This window comes from Colius striatus, chromosome 2 (assembly GCF_028858725.1).
Source record: "Colius striatus isolate bColStr4 chromosome 2, bColStr4.1.hap1, whole genome shotgun sequence".
NCBI classification, from domain to species: domain Eukaryota; kingdom Metazoa; phylum Chordata; class Aves; order Coliiformes; family Coliidae; genus Colius; species Colius striatus.
The window spans coordinates 112243934-112262202 of NC_084760.1; the positions used below are offsets into that span (position 1 = coordinate 112243934).

The 18269-nt window shown below is 36.4% G+C and overlaps 1 protein-coding gene across 4 annotated transcripts in view; it reads left to right on the forward strand.

Annotated features, from left to right (window-relative positions):
* Nucleotides 1-18269, forward strand: part of AFTPH (aftiphilin) — a 45495-nt gene that overhangs the window by 1969 nt on the left and 25257 nt on the right. For all 4 annotated transcript variants that reach the window (XM_061989182.1, XM_061989183.1, XM_061989185.1 and 1 more), the window contains exon 2: nucleotides 9387-11190. In XM_061989182.1, the coding sequence (XP_061845166.1) occupies nucleotides 9418-11190 (1773 nt within the window). In that variant the 5' untranslated portion in view covers nucleotides 9387-9417. The remainder of the gene's footprint in view (nucleotides 1-9386; nucleotides 11191-18269) is intronic.

Consider the following 18269-nt stretch of genomic DNA (forward strand, 5'->3'; position numbering starts at 1 on the left):
TACTTAGAAATCTCTCTGCTAACTTACTGGATTAATGCAAATGTTTTAGTACCATAACTACATAAAACAATATTCTGAGACTTTCAGTATTTTGAAAAGACTTGTCTTTCACAGTGGAAATAATAGAGCAGTTGAGATGGACTTCTATCAACTCTTTGCCCTTTCCTCTTGAAATATTCATAGAGCTCTCCTTGCAGTTGTGTAGTGGTATCAGTTGGAAACACAGTGGTGAAGAAACTGATGCTGGATCTGGATGTTTTCTCTATACTCAGCAGCACAATCATCTTTCACATACTCGTTATCATTTTTTACAAAGTGTTCATTCCTTTCTATGCTATTGTACTGTTTGACAGTTTAAACTGCATCTTTGTGAACATTTCAGTGCAATGACATGCTAACATTTTTGTGGGGATTCTGAATACTCCTAATTTTTATGGGTAGTTCTCTTAAGTGTCTTAGATCCTACTTATTGCTATGTTTCAGAATTTTTCAGCACACTGTGTAAGCTGCTTCTGTGCACACACAAAAAAAGGTCTTGACGTGTGCCTTGTTTGAAAACTGCCAGTCTCATTCCCAGTAGGCCTTCTTCCATGCTAATGTCTTTTAGCAATTAAAGTTTGTGATTAATACTGCAAGGAATGTTTCTGTATTGGTAGTGGTTTTGATGTTATATAATGAGTATGCTCCCATAAGGCAAATCATTTTGGATTTTTGAAGCCCAAGAGTTCTGTTTTCGAAGAAAAACAAAGAAGGGCAAATCTTAATCTTCAGTTTAGTACATTTCAAATGAGGTACTGGGGGAAGGAAGTATGAAACTTAAGTTCATATGTCTATTGAAAAGTGATGGAAAAGAGATTTTATTCTTTGGAGTATTGGGTATCCCTTCTGTATTGTGTTTTTAGTATGAGATAATGTCTGTAGGTGGAGATAAATGATGAATAATGTAATCCTACTCTTGCTAAATGTGCTTAACTTGCTTCAGTCAGATTTTTTTTTCCCCTTATGTACTTGTTCTCTGCATGTTGAAGAAGATATTTGTTCACTTTGAAAAAAGGAAAATGTTACAGTAATGGAAGGAAGACCTGTGGTTGTTCTGCCATTGGAACTGTATTTCCTCTGCCAAGCTGTGAGAGAATCTTTCATATAAGACTACACCTCTGGGCAGTAGTAATCTGCTCTTTATGTAGCCAGTGTGAAGTTTGAAGGATTTATATGTGGTGGAAAACATACTACTCTGTAAATAAATCTCTCAGAACAGTTGACCTTAGGTAATCTAGTTCTAATACTTTCTAATCCATCATCTTTTCATCTTAATTTAGAACAGGTTCCCAGCTAACTTGTTTCAGGGTAACATCCAGACATAGATTTTCTTATGGAGTTGAACACTATTTTAACAGGAATTTAAGAAATGTAAGAATGAAAACATCCCAGTGATATGTTGGTTACGACATCTGTCTCTACACATTGTATGGATGTGTGCTGTACATTGGACACAAATATTGTGTTCCCACAGAGCCAGATTTTAAACCTGGTTGACTTTCCCAGCCAGCTATGTTTGCCTATATGAATTAAAACCTTGCTTCTTCTCACAGATCTTTTACATCTGTTTAAGGGTTTCGGTACAGGCAGCATCTTTATGCTCACCTGTTAAAGCAAGTCAGTAGATTTTCAGTTGAAACATTAATTTCTTTTTTCTTAGACTAACTCTCTAAGAGTAACCTGGTCTTTTGGTTTTGTGGAAGTGATGCTATTCTTGGTCAAAAAAGAGTTTCATGAACTAAGGGTGCATTTAGGCTGGATTGTCTGAGGATGTGGGGTGTTTATTGCTGACCTGGGGAGGGCAGGAAGAATGAGCTGCCTGAGTTAAGTGCCTGAATCCTGACTGCAGTCTGCTGAGTTCTGTTAGTTGAATGTTCGCTTTACACACAACACTTTCTAATAGAAGGTGTCTGGCATATTCGGTGTTTGTTGAAACCACAGTAATGTACAAGGTATTGATTAATTCCAAATGTCGGTAATGAGAAGTAGTGCTTTGATGAATCTGCTCTGTTGGAACTTGAGAACATTGTTTTCCCCAACTTGTGTATGTCCAAGCAAAAAGAAAGTGCTCTGAAGCTCCTGGTTTTTGGTAATGGACCTTCTGGCTGTAGCAGCATTAGATTCAAAATCGAAAACATTGATTTCTCAGAGGCTTTATGAAGTAAACATTTTCTTGCTATGTTTTGTTTGCTGGTAACTTATCCAAAATAAAAGAAAGAAAAGCTTATTAAACCAATTTAAGAACGTATTGACTTCAGCCTGGACAATGACTCTCTCTAGGATGGATTTGGATTGTAGAGATGCGATTTTAACACACAGGCGCTCTTCATTTACAACAGCCCTTCTAGAAATAAGACCTCAGATGCAGAAAGACTGTAAATCTATTTTCCATTCTTCGTAAGCCAATGAAGACACAAAGTTATTACAGAAGAGGACAATTTTTCCTGCTGGAAGACTGTTTTTCTGTAATGAGAAGTCTAAATGTGGTCCTTACTGTGGTATTTTTGGTATCTGCTTGAGGAATTCCCTTGCAGTAGAAGAGTTAAGTGTTCTTGGAAAGATCAGATGCTAGCAGCTAATGACTCGAATCCATCTCCTTGCCTTTGCAAGGCTTTTACTGTAGGACATTTCAGTAACATTGTCGTTTCTGACATGGAGATCTTGATCATACCATTTCTGATTATTTTGCTTTTTTTATGCTTAAAGTGATGGGTTGCTTAACTCAGATTTACTTTCAGAATAATCCACAGCTGAGAGGTTATTTCTTCTTAAGTAAAAGGGAACATTCCGCTCTACAAGGAGTTTCTTCTATTGAATGTACATGCCTCAAGTATTTCTTTAGAGATACTCTTTGTTTGTGGCCTCCCGGTTTTTTAGGTCTTGTGTAAGAGCCAAACATGCTATTTCAAGTTTTGCCTTACGAAACATGCAGAGAAGGAACTATTTATACCTACTTTTACGTATTGTAATTATGATGTTCTCTTTGCTGCCATATCTTTGTTAGACTGTTACTTTTATTCTCCAAAAAGATAATGAAAAAGGATGTGATCAGTCTATGAGGAAATCAGATACTGTTCTCTGTTTACTGCAAACAAATAATAAAATGCCCTGGTATGATTCTAAGTGTTTTGGAGACTTAGTGACTTCACATATAAGAAGGGTATACATTTTGTCTTTCCAAATCCTTACCTTACCAAACTTAACTATTACTCTTATGTTTTCTAGCATTACTGATTTCTGTTTTCTCCTTTTCAGTGTTTTAAGTTAAATGCTTAAATTCCGTGAGCTTTGAAAAAGTTTTAAACCAAGATCTTCAGTAACAGAATTGAATCTTATCAAATTAATAATTTTTTTCTTTAAAGTTAAATGTCAAATTGTACTCCTAAGTGTGTTAATGAATTACATTTATAGTATGGTTTTAATAGTGATCTTCTGTTTATGATACTGAAGTTTATTTTTTAAATTCCTTCATAACACTAAAATATGAATATGAAGAAATAGATGGAAAGAAGAAGTAGCATTTTCAGCTTTTTTTTTTAAAAAAAAAAAAACCATCCACACAAACAAACAAAAAAACCTCAAAAAACCCAAATAGATAAAAGACTTCAGGAAATGACATCTGAACAGGAACACAGTTCTTGAATGTTATTTTTCTGGAAGTGTTGGAATCATGAGGAATTGATGGAAATCCATCATCTGTTCAATACTAAAATATTGTGATCTAGAAAACTTGATGACACTTGTCAACACAAACCTGTGATTGTGGCTAAAATAATCCAGTCTAAACAGGAATGCTGAAACTATGTCAGATTTTTCACTTTAAGGTGTAAGGTCTGATGCCAGAAACCTGAGTTGTTGTATATTACAAATCATAGAAGTAGTTGTTTTCTTATATGCAAGTGAAAACTACTGTAATTTCTTTCAAAGAAGAATCCTTACTTTAGTGTGTGCTGAGAAATTTATTTCAATTTGCTTAAAGTATGCATGTTTCAAGAAGGTTTAAGTGAACAGAAAAGTGTTAACTGCATAGCTGACTTTCAAATTTGGGAGCCAGTTCCCTCAACCATACGGGGAGGATAAATAATCTGCCTATCAGTCATAGATTTGTTCAAATTCTACTCTTAGTTAAATCACAATTTGTGTTAACCACTTGAAATACAGATTTACAAAATTAGGTAGCCTAATGTCTTGACAAAGAGTATGTCTGACTTGAATATAAAGTACCACAAAGGATGAAGCTACCACTCCAGCTCCTAGCCCTTATTTGAGATGCCAGACAAAGCAGGGATTAACTAAATGAATTAATAAACAAAGTAGTTGTGCTGTTGGATCTGTGAGTTTTCACCATGTCAGTGTTCCAGTGGATGATAACAAATCTGGTTCAATAGTTATGATTAGCAGGTGAAATGCTATTAGTTGGGAAAGGGGATCGCAAGTAAATTCTTTCTGAAGTAAAATACATTAAGTCTAAAAATTCCCATGTTCTTGAAGTATTGCAAGGAGAATTGGGATTATACCCTGTTATAAAAAATAAATCGCTAATTAATCAGTCAAGAGGAGAGGGAATACAAATATGACTTTTTTCCTTCCCCTTTGGATTTGATATTCTTTTGAGATCTGTAAACAACTAAATTATGTTAACATAACATCCTGTATGTAATACAGATTCACACATTTTTAAGTTCTTTCATTTCAACTTTTAAAATGCAGCTGTCACATCACTGGAAATAGCTGACATGTTTGTTTTGAAAATTATACACAAGTCCATCCCATTCTTTATTTGCTTGGTTCTTATGGGTTAAACTGATTAAACATGTGATCAGATTTTTAAGTGCACAATTAATGTTCCTTGCAGATCCTGTTTTGACAACTGTTATTGAAAAATATGTGGAGCCAAGTATTGTGCTACTGGACTGCTGCTGTGTGAATGATCACTGTGATGTTTTAAAAGTGCTTTGAAATGAAAAATTGAAGGAAGTTTCTTCTTTACAGCAAGTTGCAGGAGAGAAAATTTTTAAATGGTCATAGACCTTCCCACAGGTTTGACTTGACTTTGACAGTGTGCTTCAGCCCCCGTGCTGCCTCTTCACATTGTCTTTATCCTGTGCTTGTCCCTACTGTTCTTGTTCCTTGCCTCCCTTTTTTAATGTTAACTGGAAAGAAAAGGAGTCTTGCAGGTAAATTCCCTTAGAATGTGATGCTTGCTGCTCTCACATTATTCAGTTTGTTTTCTGAATGCTGCATCTTCGATTTCTGGGGTTTTTTTAGATTATCCTTGTCTCTAAGGGTTTTCTTAACTCTATTATTATTTATTTTTAGCTGAGGTTAAGATAATAATAAATTGTCATAAAAAATATGGGTACAGTTGTTCTGATGGATAATAGATGGACATATGTCCATTGCAGGTTAAGAACTAATTTTTGTCTGCATTTTTTTGCATGAGATATTCTGATGTCAAGTAGTCAAGCAATTACTAATACAGAGCTGAGCATATATTTCAAATAATTCAAGTGGAAACCAACTTATACAAGCCTATAAATCTGAAAAGACTTCACAAAAACCCCAACCATCCACACGTGCATTTGGTGAAACATACACATTTTCTTTTTAATGGGAAAGTTCAGAAGTTTTTTTCTGAAGGCCTTTGATTCTTTGTGTTAAGATATGTCTTTGAGATAGAGTGTAAAAGCAAAAATCAGCTTTTCAGTTAGACTTCATTGTTTAGTCTGAGTTGTGATGACTGACTGCAATTTTTAAATTTAGTTTAACTAATATTGGCCTATATAATGCATAAATCAGGAAGTGCATCAGCATCCAGAAAGCTCTGGTAATTTAGGTAGGCATCTCGACTGGTGGTGCTTCTTAGCCAAGCAGAAGAGTTGCAGCTGATCAAAGTACTTTTGAGGATTTTAGAAAAAATTTAGACTGTAGGAGTACAATACAGATTTGGTTTATTACTGAACCAGCAAAAACATACTTTAATGTCATTCTCTATGTACAGGGCTGTGAATTTATATATTTGCCAGTTGGAAACAAATTTGAAGTTCGATCTATCTTCTCCTTTTTCGTCCCCTTCTCATATCTTCTCACCAATAAAAATAAGGTTTCTCGAGTGGGGAGGCTGGTCTACTTAATCTCCTTTTTGCTTGAACGTAATTGCTTACATCATTGATTATTCTAAAACTAATTCAAAAGTAGAAAAAACTGGTAAGTATCTATATTATATATATATATAATACCTTGATGTTAAACTTTGATCTTTATTACTTACACTCCACTGAAAGCTTCAAGACGTGTTCTTGTGGACTTTGGAAGTCTTGGTTTCAAAATCAAATGTGTTAGCTTGCTAGCTTTAACTTGTGTCAGCACACAAGTATTTGTTTTTTCTTAACAGTGTAATGTTTTATAGACTACCTGTTTGAGAGTAGTTGAAATACTTAGGAATATTATTTTGGTTTCTGCTTCAGATTTCTATGGGTTTACTTATCCAGCTGTTTGTTTCCGATGTAAATCAACGTGCTGTAAAACTCTGGTTTTTTTCTTTAAAGCACATCTCTAAAAGCATTTAGAAAGATTTTACAGGTCTTGTACATCTCTTGTACATCTTTATTAAAAGAAATGCATTGGCTTCAATCGTAATACTTAATCTTTGTCAAGTAACTGCTTATCCCGCCCTCCAGTATTATTCCCCAGAAGCTAATCAAGGTGTTCTTTCATAGGACTCTTGTTTTCACCTTTCTTCTTTCCAGATGTTTTATTGGTTTTGCTCAAGCTCTCTTTTCTTCTGGGATGATGAAGGTTTATATCCAGTCAGTGCTGTCCTTGAAGTAACATTGAGGAGTGTTTTTTGTTTATTTTGAGAACTACTTTATTGCCTTTACAATCTCTTCAGCTGTTGTCACATGAGATAAAATGATAAATATCGTATCAACTGCATTTTCCAGATAGGTGTAACAACTTTTGTTACATATCAGGAGATGAAGTAATAAATTTAGGCTATTGTCTGCTGACATTCAACTGGAGACTTGTAAACTCAAATTTATTTGCAAGGAATGATTTGTTATAAGCAAATAAAGCCACTTTTTTTTTAAATTAAGTAAAAAAAGGAAACCAAAAAATCCTTTTTCAGGAATTACCGGGAGGGAGTAAGTCCAATGAATGCAGTTTTCTCTGTCTTTTCTCCTAAGTGTATTACTGAAGACCTACTGATTCATGACCTGAGGAGTCATGCATTCCAGACATAATACCATTTACTTTTAACCAACTCCTCTATAGCTTTAAATAGTGCTATCTCTAAATAAGGTGCTTTGAGATGAGCACAGCACCTACCAAGGCATGTCTTTGTGTATAGCATATGGATCTTCCTCTGCAGTAAAACATTCAGAAAGCAACTGTAGTCTGGATATACTCAATATTTAATTTTAGTATTGATGGTTGACCTTACTAGATCTTGGAAATTTGGGTAGAAAGAAGGAATGACTGCTCTGATAGTCACCAAGATGAAATGCTGTTGTTGTATTTAGTGGATTGAAAACCCAGAGGCTTGGAAGCTGAACAGGTTAGAGTTATCTCTGTGTGAACACAAAGTCACGCTTAGACATCTCAGAAGGGATCTTTAGATTCATATAAGATGTTAAACAGCAATTGCTAGACCTTGATGTAAAAAGGAGAGTGCTCTTGAGAGGTGAGGCTTCTGAGATAAGAGAGTGAAGCTCTTCTCTCAAATACCTCGTTAAGCAGCTGCTGCTGAGTAAGCCTCTGTGGGAGCTTGTTGACAACTTATTCTCTATTCTAAACAAAAGTCCTTTGCAGTCATCTTCAGTTTACATGTGATGTTATATTACAAATTGCTTCAGGTTTCATCTGATAAGCATGCTCTTTTATAACTGCAAAATACCTACAAATTTTTTTTAAAGGGTATTTTAGTCACCTTAAAGATGCCTGGCAAATACTAAGAGTTGTTTGGCTCAAGTGTTGTGGTATGTTGTGCTTGAAGAACCGCAGAGCTTCAATTGTTTGTTATCCCCGTTGTGTTCTGCTTTTGAGGTGCATGTACAAAGTTGTTTGGTAAGACTTTGGAAAGTTAAGGATCATGTTTTATCTGTGTTTTAGAGCTAGTATTGTAAAGTCTGCACTTATTCTGATGGTTAGAAAGTCAGTTATTTGCTACTATGTATAGGTTATTTCCACTCTTTTTTAATAGCTAGTGCTCGGTTTGTTGTTACAGTTTATTCGCAACAAATGTCAATTCAAATGGAAAGAGTTTGGTTGTAGCTCTCCATTTAAGGGCTTTAAGGTGTGTACAGTTGTGGTTCTAGAAGTAGTAGCAGTTATTGTTTCATTAATTACACACAATATTGAAAAGAAAAATAGGAAAAGAAGTTTTCCATTGATACCTTGCTTGCTACTGCAATGTTAGGATAGAGACCTTAATCCGTTTGTCTCCACGCCACAGGAATATTTTCTTCTTGAGGTCTTTTGTTGGATTCCCCCCCTGCCCCATGATTTAGTGGTTTTGTGTTGAAATATTTCGTGGCTAATCCTGCTCCGTTATTCTCTTTTGGGAATACTCTTTGATGAAGAAGTTTGTTTTGCTTCTAGGCTTTGCTGGTGCTCATAATGGGATTTCCCAACTGGTGGTTTGTAAGACAAAAGCAAGCTGGTGGCAGCAGATGTGGAGACTGAAGAATCTGAAGAATGAGTAGACCTAACAGAAACTCATGAACTGGTAGAAAGAAAATTAAACAGCAGGGCAACAAATCATAGCAATTATAATGGCAGTTCCTTCCTCCACTCCTTCATGGTTCCAAAGCTTATGGAAACATCTTTCAAAGCCTTCTGTTGAAGGTGCCTTTGGCATTACTGAAGGTGCCTTAGGTACATGACACGTAGCATAGACCATCAGGTGGCTTAATTTCTGTCACATAATCAACTGAGGGCACAGATGAGTGTGAGAAAAGATGGACCAGGGTCATTGGTTGTTTTATGAATTGCTGGTGACAGGAGGTGGAGAACTGATGAGTTAAAACTGAAGTTAGTTATTGAAGTCACTGTGTTGCTCAAGACAAAATATGTTTTGTGCCCTGGCATTTCAGCACTGTGTGCTGAGAATATGATCACATAGTAGTATCCAAGATTGGAACTGTCCCCAGCATGTTCTCTGTGATCTCTAAAACAGAAGAATTGGTTAGAAAATGGATTTGAGGACTGTTACTTTTTGATATCCAATTTACATTGACCTATGTGCATGCTTTCAAAATAAAAGGTAAACCGGGAAAAATAAAAAATATGAGATGACAAAAGCTAGCTGAATTCTAATATACTTCTTCTTTCTTCCTCTATTATAGAAATACATTAACTCTGAAGTGGAACTAAACAATGGAACCAGATATTATTCGAATGTACTCCTCATCTCCTCCACCGCTAGACAATGGAGCTGATGATGATGATGAAGATGAATTTGGAGAGTTTGGAGGATTTTCTGGTGTAAGCACTGCTGGTGTAGCTTTTGCTGATTTTGATACACCAGACTACAGTCATTCAAAGGAAGAGTTTATACCTACAAATCATTTCATCCCACTTCATGATTATTCTGACAATGTAGCTAGCATTGCAACTTTCACATCTGTTCAAAATGTTAAAGATAAAGACTCTATCGCAGACCTTCCTACTCTTAATAAGGAACTTTCTGATACATCAGCTACTAGTACCAGCAAAGAAAAATCTAAGTTTAGAACTTCAGGTACTGCTTTAGAAGATGTAAACAAAAGAGGGGAACAACGAGACAACACTGGGAAATCAGAAGGTTTTTCTTCTCGTGTCCTTAGAACTGGTATAACAGTTGAGAGCCAGGATGAGCAAATAGATGCTTGTAATGGTGAGAAACTTCCGTGTCTAGAGATTCTAACAAACGGATTTGCAGCATCAGACCCTGTAAATCCTCAGGGAACAGAAGATCTAGACAGTATCAATGACTCAAAGGGATTGAAAACTGTTGGTGCCCATAGTACCGAGCAAAATTTGAACTCAGTGCCTAGCTCAGGTGAAGACTTTGCAGATTTTGCTACATTCTCAAACAAAAACCCAATCCATTTAGAGGAAACAGGACCTACAATATGCAGTGCTCTTAATGAAAGAGACTCTCTGAGCATTCAGGAGAACAACAGAATAAACAGAGTAACTTGTGTAGAAGAAGAGGCTTGTGTTTCAGAAATTAGTTGTGAACAGGATCTCTCAGCACTGGAAGATAATGAATTTGCTGTTTCTAGTATGGCTCGAACAATTGGAAGTTCAATATGCACTACTGAAAATGGAGAATGCAATGGGAGGAGAAGACAAGGCAGCGTAGACAATGGCAAAGATTTTATTAAACCTGATGATTCTTCAGGAACAGAGGACATCAAGACTGATAACATCCAAAGCCTGAGCTGTGATCGTGCAGGAGAAAAATTGGATGATTCTGAAGATCTTAAGAACGGTGGAAGTAGTACCAAAGTTTTAGCTGGCAGTGAGATACATGATGATGATTTTGGTGATTTTGGTTCAGTCAGCAGTGCATCTCCCACCTTCATTAATGCTCAAGAATCAATAAATGCTGTAGATTTAGAAGGAACTTCTGAACAGCCTGCACATATTAATGAACCTAATGATGAATTTGGTGAATTCAGGGATAAAAGTACTGTTTCTCAACAGCCAGTAAGGTTGGATCAGACTGAACTAAATCAGACTGCTGACACTTTAGAATGTGATACTACCAGTAAAACTTCTGGCTTAGACTTTCAATGTACTACTGAGGTAGAAAAGGGTGATGATAGTGAATTTGGAGACTTTGATTCAGTGCCAAAACCTCAAGATGAGAGTGTTGCTTTTCAGGACTCTGACGACTTTGCGGACTTCAGTTCAGCAGGTTGTAACCAGGCTACAGACTGGAAAGCTTTTGAAGATGAACAAAAAGACAGCTGTTCTTGGGCTGCCTTTGGAGACGAGCAAGCTGGTGAATCTCATCACAGAAAAGAGACATGGCAGTCACATAGGACAGATGCATCTGCCAGGATTGATGGTCCAGTATTACACAAGACTGACAGCTTTGGTTTAGCATCTTTCCAAGAGGCTACCAGTAAGCAATCTCAAGAGCCAGCACCTTCAGTTCAGGTAAGAGTGTTCTTGATTTTGCTCAGTGTTGTTCTCCTCTTATGCCTGCAGTTCTTCCTGGTTCCTGCTTCTGCGTACAACAAATGTTTGAATAGTCCTTGTTTGTCTTGTGGGAGAGATTTAATTTGGTAGGTGAGATGAGCTGGTATGAAATAGTATGCTGTGTTTGCATCTTGTGTATTTTGCACTGTTACTTCCTGCAGAAAAACAAGAGGACTATGCTGGAATTTGTTTGCATTTGTTTTGACAATTATCTGTGGTCCTTTACATAAACTGACCAAAGGAATATGCCATCATAAACATTTCAAAGCCTGTGATAGTGTTTCCTTTGCTTCATAGTTTACTGCCTTTGGGAGCCCACTCTGATGTTGCCTTTTTGTACAATAGTGACTAGAAGCTGAAATTACTAATTCCAAATTTTTCATCACTGCTCTTCCATGTTTTTGTAATCTGATTAAAAATGCTGACTTGATTTGTAAATAGCTGTACTCATTTCCTTAGAGTAGGGATCTTGGTAAAATATAACCTATGGAGTTCTGTCACTGGTATTCCAGCTCCTGGGAAGTTAACCATTTAGAAGTTATTTAAAAAATAGGTCTCTGTTACACATTAATGTGAGATCCTCCACATTATAGCAACATACCAAATACAGGACTGATGTTGAAGTTGCTGATATTTCTAATTAGGAGATTTGAGGAGAGTGAAGCAGATAAAAGGTAAGGAAGAAAAAAAAAAAATCTACTTCTTAGCTTTTCTGCCTTGCTAAGTATGTATTAATTCCTAATTAATTCTTCCCTGAGTCTTTTCCCCAGTCATCTTTGAGTTTGGTGCTGCTTCTTTTTAATCATATAATCCCATGTGAATAGTTTAGAGTACACTTTGTCTTTTTGAAGCATGTAGCAACACCAACAGTAAAAAAATGTTAGTGGTAATATGTGTCTGAAAGGTTTGGTTCTTTTCTGGCAATAAAAGGAAATGAGCTAAGTCCTTTCTTCCAGGACCTTTCAAGGCTTGGTGACAGCCCTGCCTCTTCCTGTTTCCTAACAGTCATAGGTGAAATGGCTTTTCAGAAGGAGATTGTGCCAGCCAAAGCTTTACAAACATCAGCAAATGGAACAGACTTTTGGGACTTAGATCTGATTTCTTGTCACGTTAAGGGATGTGAGCCTCAGCTCTTCACCCTTCCTGCTTGCTATTTTGTGTTATGACCCTGCAAGCAAGGGAACTTGAAGTTGGACTTTTGTGCTTATGCAAAACATTGCTTATTGTCACCTGAATGTGTAGGTCCGTTTTACAAGCTGAAAGCACATATCTATTGTTACCTATTCTGTTGTCCATTCATCCATGAAATTGGAGAATGTGCTAAGGTCATTAATCTAAATCCTATTACTACCTGAGTGTCCAAAATCTGACAAAGAAATGGGGTGGGGAGATGATTCTAGTAAATGGACCATATTTCTAATTAATCATGCTGGTCTGATTAATTCAGACCAGAGATTCAGAGATGGTCTGAAGGCTTCAACATTTATTTTCAGTAAGAACTTTCTATAATTTTATGATGGAGTTTGAATAGAAAATGCTTCTGAATGTAAATATTTGTAAAAGCAGAACCTTCAGAGGTTCTGTCATTTCCCCCCACCCTTCCCATGTCTACCTTAACAAAAGATGAAAGCCAAGTTACACTGGAAATTCTCAGATGATCTGCCATGAAGCTATACAGTAGTTAACTTAGACTGTAAAGCATATTTTAACACTTAAATAGTTTTTCAGTCCTCTCTGTAGTACAGCCAGTTGTGACTGTTTGGGTATAAAGTGATGTTCTGCCTCCCCTGCAGTGAGGACGTACGATTCATAGAATAGTTTACACAAATAAGCTGTAGAGGAAGTTGAGCTGGATGTGTTTTCTCTTTTGCAATAGTTTCCTTACCCTTACAATGACAATTACTTCCTAAATTTTTTTTCCAGTTAACTCTTAAAACAATAGTTACACATTTTCAAAACTGTTTCAGTGTTGGAAGCATCTATTGGAGCCTTTTTATTTATTTTAAATGTTTTAATAGTAATTCTGTTTTTAATCCATTGAGGCACAGTTTAGTGAATTGCAGTTAGAAACAGTGAGATTAGTTGAGGCAACGTGATTTAGCACAGTCCCAGTATTTTGAGTACAGAATCTTAGTAAAATTAAACTCAGATTTTGATTGGCTTCCTTACTTTCATTTAAGAGGATGTCACTGAGGTCAAAATGCAGCTTTTTAAAGTGTTTGCTGATCTTTTGTTTTCCATGGATTAAACTTGAGTTCTTAAGTTGTTTAATGCAAAAGCTTGTATGTGATATAAAGCTTGGGAGAGGTAAGTGACCAAAGGATTTTTATGACCCTGAGCAAGGAAGGGTAGGGAGAAGTAGATCACTTGCATCGATGTGTTGCTGGCAGATCTAAAAAGCACTAGCAGTAGCAACTTAAAGGGAGCAGGCTGTGCAAGAGAGAAGTATTGCATGTGTTAGACACTTGAGATTGATGTGAAAATTGAGACGTCAGCTTAGGCTAAAGTTGAGCTGGGATCATTTACAAGATACTGTATACACTTGATCTGTGATGCTGAGGCTGAGAGAGTAACTGTAATGTAGTAGTAAAGTAATTTTGAATGGTGTATAAACAAAATGACCCTAATGCAATTCTTTTCTGTTTTCTGCTTTTTTATACTTAGCCAGCAACACTAATGTTTAAACATGGAAATTTTGTATGCGGCAATTTTCATCCACTCAGAATGCAGCAGGAAAGTATTTTTACCAGTAGCTCAAGTTCCCTTGCTGGTGGTCTCTGTGAATTTTCTTTTCTATTTCTTTAGTTTGTGCAGTTGAGATATGGATGTAGCAGCAAAATTCTGTACTTGCTGAATGTGGTCATGATTGTAACGTATATGTCAGGCAAACTGTTTTAAAGATTGTCCATTTGGCATAATAATTAAAGATAGATTTTGCATTAATTTAGTTAATTAATCCAAGCTTTCTTACAAAATAAAGGATATTAAAGAAGACAGCATGGGGGGGAAAAGGTCATAAAAATGATCTTACATAATGACATATAGTGTCAAAAAGATTACTGTGTCATTTCTCCTTTGCCTTTGGTCTTAGGCTCTCCAAATCCTGCACACAATCTGCAATGTAGGATTTGTAGCATGCTGATCTCTTATTATTTAGTAGTGCTGCGTGGAGGGGAGAAGAAAAAGGACATGCTACATGGTGTTCTGTTAGAACTACTGAAAGAATTTGTAACCCCTTAGAAAAGGTTCCAGTTTCAAAGGCTGATGGACACAGATACACAGATACATTTGAACCTATGTTAATACTACCGTATGCATTTGTCATTTGTGCCTGACTTCAGCTGAAAAATATATAATAACTGGTTTCCATATAGCTGAAAGTTTGGATTAGATCTAGATGTACCTTTTGTGTTCATTAAAATTGAGTTAAGATGTAGTGGTGATTGAACTGGTTGATCTTGAGCAAGCCTGCACTGTACCATATGCATTAAACTTCTTTATGTTTATAAGGAATAAAGCTTGTAGCACAGCTTTTTCCATGAGTGTTCAACATGAGTCAGCTGAGGGGGTTACTCTGCTGTATTGTGCATAAAGAGAATATATGACACTTAGGCAGCAAAGCACAAGAGCAGTTATTAGTTCTGGTAATCGTGGGTGGGTAGTACGACTGTGCCTAACTATGTTCAAGGAGCACAGACATCTCTAGAGGAGGAGATGAGTAGTGGCTTGATTGGGAGGCCAAAACTCTTACCTGATTTAGCTGAGAGTTAACAAGTTCTAGAAAAGGGAGGAAGGGGAACATAAACGGCCCTCCAAGTGGATTTTGAGATCCCTGTGTATTAGAGAGCCCGTACTTACAGACTTTACCTCTTCAGATTAATCAGGCAGTGTGGGTGATGCACAGTGTGCATCAAAACAACGAAAACCGTGGATCAGTTACTCAGAGAGTACTTTGTCTTGGGCAATAAATGAAGTCATCCTCTTGAAAAAAAATACTTATGACCATAAAGACTTCAGCCTCCCAGTTCACTAAGATAACTTAAGATAGTATTGGATAGATTGTTGAGACAGTTGGGTAACAACTTGCAGTATAGATATATCTGTCTGGAAAAGCTTGGGTTTTTTAAGACTATAGCACAGTTCTTAAGTATGTGCAGCTGAATAATGATAAAAACCAGACCATAAAAAGTAGCCTGTAATTGCTGTATTTCAGAACAGGCTGGCTAAGGGGATATGACAGAAGAAAATAGTTTGGGAGGGAGTTGCTTTAATATTTCTCTTTATATATCACAGAACAAAATTGCTTCCATTTTGTACACCTGTTTAGTCTACTATATTTTCTCTCAGAGGCTGATTAAAAGTAATACAAGGCCACTAGATAATAAGAGCACAACTGGTTGAAATGAGAAGTGAGTTTTATGTAATCTAGATAAATACCTGTTAAACTTCATGTTGCCTGTTTGGAAGATGTGAGACTTGATAAATTCTTCAACTGAGGGAGGATAAATGTGAAAGCAGAGTAGCATAGAAAGAGATAGCTTCATGTTTCTACAGTGAATTTCTCTGCTGTTTATAACTCTCTTGTATCAAGCAGTTAAAACGGCAGAGAAGTCTTGTTCTTCTTTCTTGAGCCACTAAATTTTCAGATCTGCTTTGCAGCCCAGCTCAAGACCTTTATAGTTACTGTTTAAAAATGTGTGTTGACATACTTCAGGCTATCAATGCCTCATTTAATTCTTTAAATTATTGTAAAAAATCTTCATTTTGTGTTGCTGAGGGGTTTTAGCTCCTGTGACATCCTTTTCCTGGCTTGTGAATCAATTTAGGACCAGTATTTCCATTACAAGTCACCTGCAGTAAAAAAAATAATAGTTTTATTACTTTTTAAGAAGTTTATGGCACTGTCTTAAATTTACAGGCTTTTCAAAGGATATGGGGAAAAACTGTCACATTTGAATCATGAGAAGTTAAACTAGTGTTCTTTGTAAGCTTTGCTCCTCTTTTTTACTCAGGAATTTTTCTGTCTGCAGCTCTTCTCCCATTGCTTTTGAGAAAACAAAACAAAGCCTGCACATCAGAGAATGAAATAAATTGTTGCTTTGTGGAAAGGAAACTGATTCTTAGTTTAAGTATGAACCTTCTGGAAGAAAAAAATGCCCCCATTTAACTAGGAACTTAGTGATTTGTTTGTTTGCTTGTGTGTGTGTTAACAGTTCAGTTTTATTTAATGCTGTAATCTGAAAGATTTTGAGATCACTGAACTCCATTGTTGTGTTCCCCAGTTAGCTGCATCCATTGAAATAAGATTTTCAGCTCCCCTGTGATAACTGTGTGGTTATGTAGTTTAGGTCTTCAAAAAAAGTCTCCCAAACCTCAAAAAAACAACCCAAAAACCAACAAATCAGAAACAAAACCACACAACCCCCACACACATATGGTGAAGGTAGAGGAGTATACGGTGAAATAGCTCCTCACAGGCAAATATATTGCTGGAAAATATCATTGAGTTGTTAGAAAATCCAGCAAAGGGAGTTTCTCGTTTAACCTCTGCTTTATTTTGTTAAAATGGTCGTAAATACCCGTGTTAAGCACTCTCCAGAGCAATGGGTTCATGCTTTAAAATAAATAAAATATCTGCAGTTAAGTGGCTTCTTTTCTTGGCTTCTGTCCCCTGAGGTTTGTTCTGCCATTTTTCTAGAGCCTTCATTTGGCTTCTAAATTCTAACTACAAGCTGATGATGTCCATATGGACTTTATTCCTTTAATTATATATTTAGCATCTTGGATCCTTCATATGCTCATTTCTTTCTCCCTTTTTTCCTATCAGATAAAATTTGAGTATCTAAATACTCTTAGTAATTTTAACTGTTACACTGGTTTTATTTATTCTTAGGTCCATCAGTTTTGTGTTCAGTGGAAGCATTACAGCAATCATACAGTGAAACTGCAATTCCTATCAACTGTTTCTATAGCATGGCCCAGTGTGTTTGTTTTTATGGCAAGTTTTAGTATCCCCTTTTTCCATAGCTCTAAAGAAAAGCAGTGATCTGTCACTGTTGAGTTCAGTGGAGGAGGATTTGGTGTGCTGGGTGGCCACTGGAGACTTGATGTGTTGGAGTTCATTGATTCTAGTGTCTTGTGGTAAAGGAGGGTAAAACAAGTACTCCAACCTCTCAGCTCTGAGGGATGGATCTTGCTCCCTGTTTAACTGCCCAGAAGAAATTCTAACCTGTGGTTGTTATTCTCACTTGGAAGTCCATTATAACTGTGATATTTTGATAGTTTTGGGTGGTGAGTGCCAGGTATCTTAAGTGTTTACCAAAAACCTCAATTCAGTCACAGAAACTACCTGGCTTAGAGTTTGTCACTGTTCAGACATCCACAGTTAGTTTTTAGAATGGCAGCTGTAACCTTCATTCTCATCTTCAGTGAGTGCCTTTAAGAATTAGTCTTCTCAAATTGCAGTGCAGAACACTTAGGTATCAAATGCTTTTAGTGATATGAGAAGTGGAGAAAAGTTCTTGCTTTCTCCCCTTCTTTTGAGGATTTTTCACTCTGAAAGACATGACACTACTGGATATGATAGAGTAGCATTTTCTTACAGTCTACTTGTATAAAACAGTTGAAGTTTGCAGAAGATGGACTTTTACACTCATTTCAAAATATTGGGAGCTGTAACCATAGGATTTCATTACCAATTAGAAGGAAGAGTTCAAATGCTTCCATTAAGGACATTGCCACTGCCTGGGAGATGTGTGTTTGTACACTCATCGCTCCGTCCATTTGCACACATACAATTAATGACTCTGCTTTGCTATGGAAACTGTTCTTCTCTAGTGTATATAAATAAGGGCTAAGCATTTCTGAAAATTTAGAAAAGAAGTGTTAAAAAAAGAGAAGCTATAATTAAGTTGTTCCTGAAATTTTGGCACAATTTTTAAGCTCAGATTGGAAATTGGATGCTGACTGAAATACTGTTTGGTTTTTGGTTCTTAATTCTTTCATTACCTTAGTGAGCATGTTCTTAGTTACTAGCA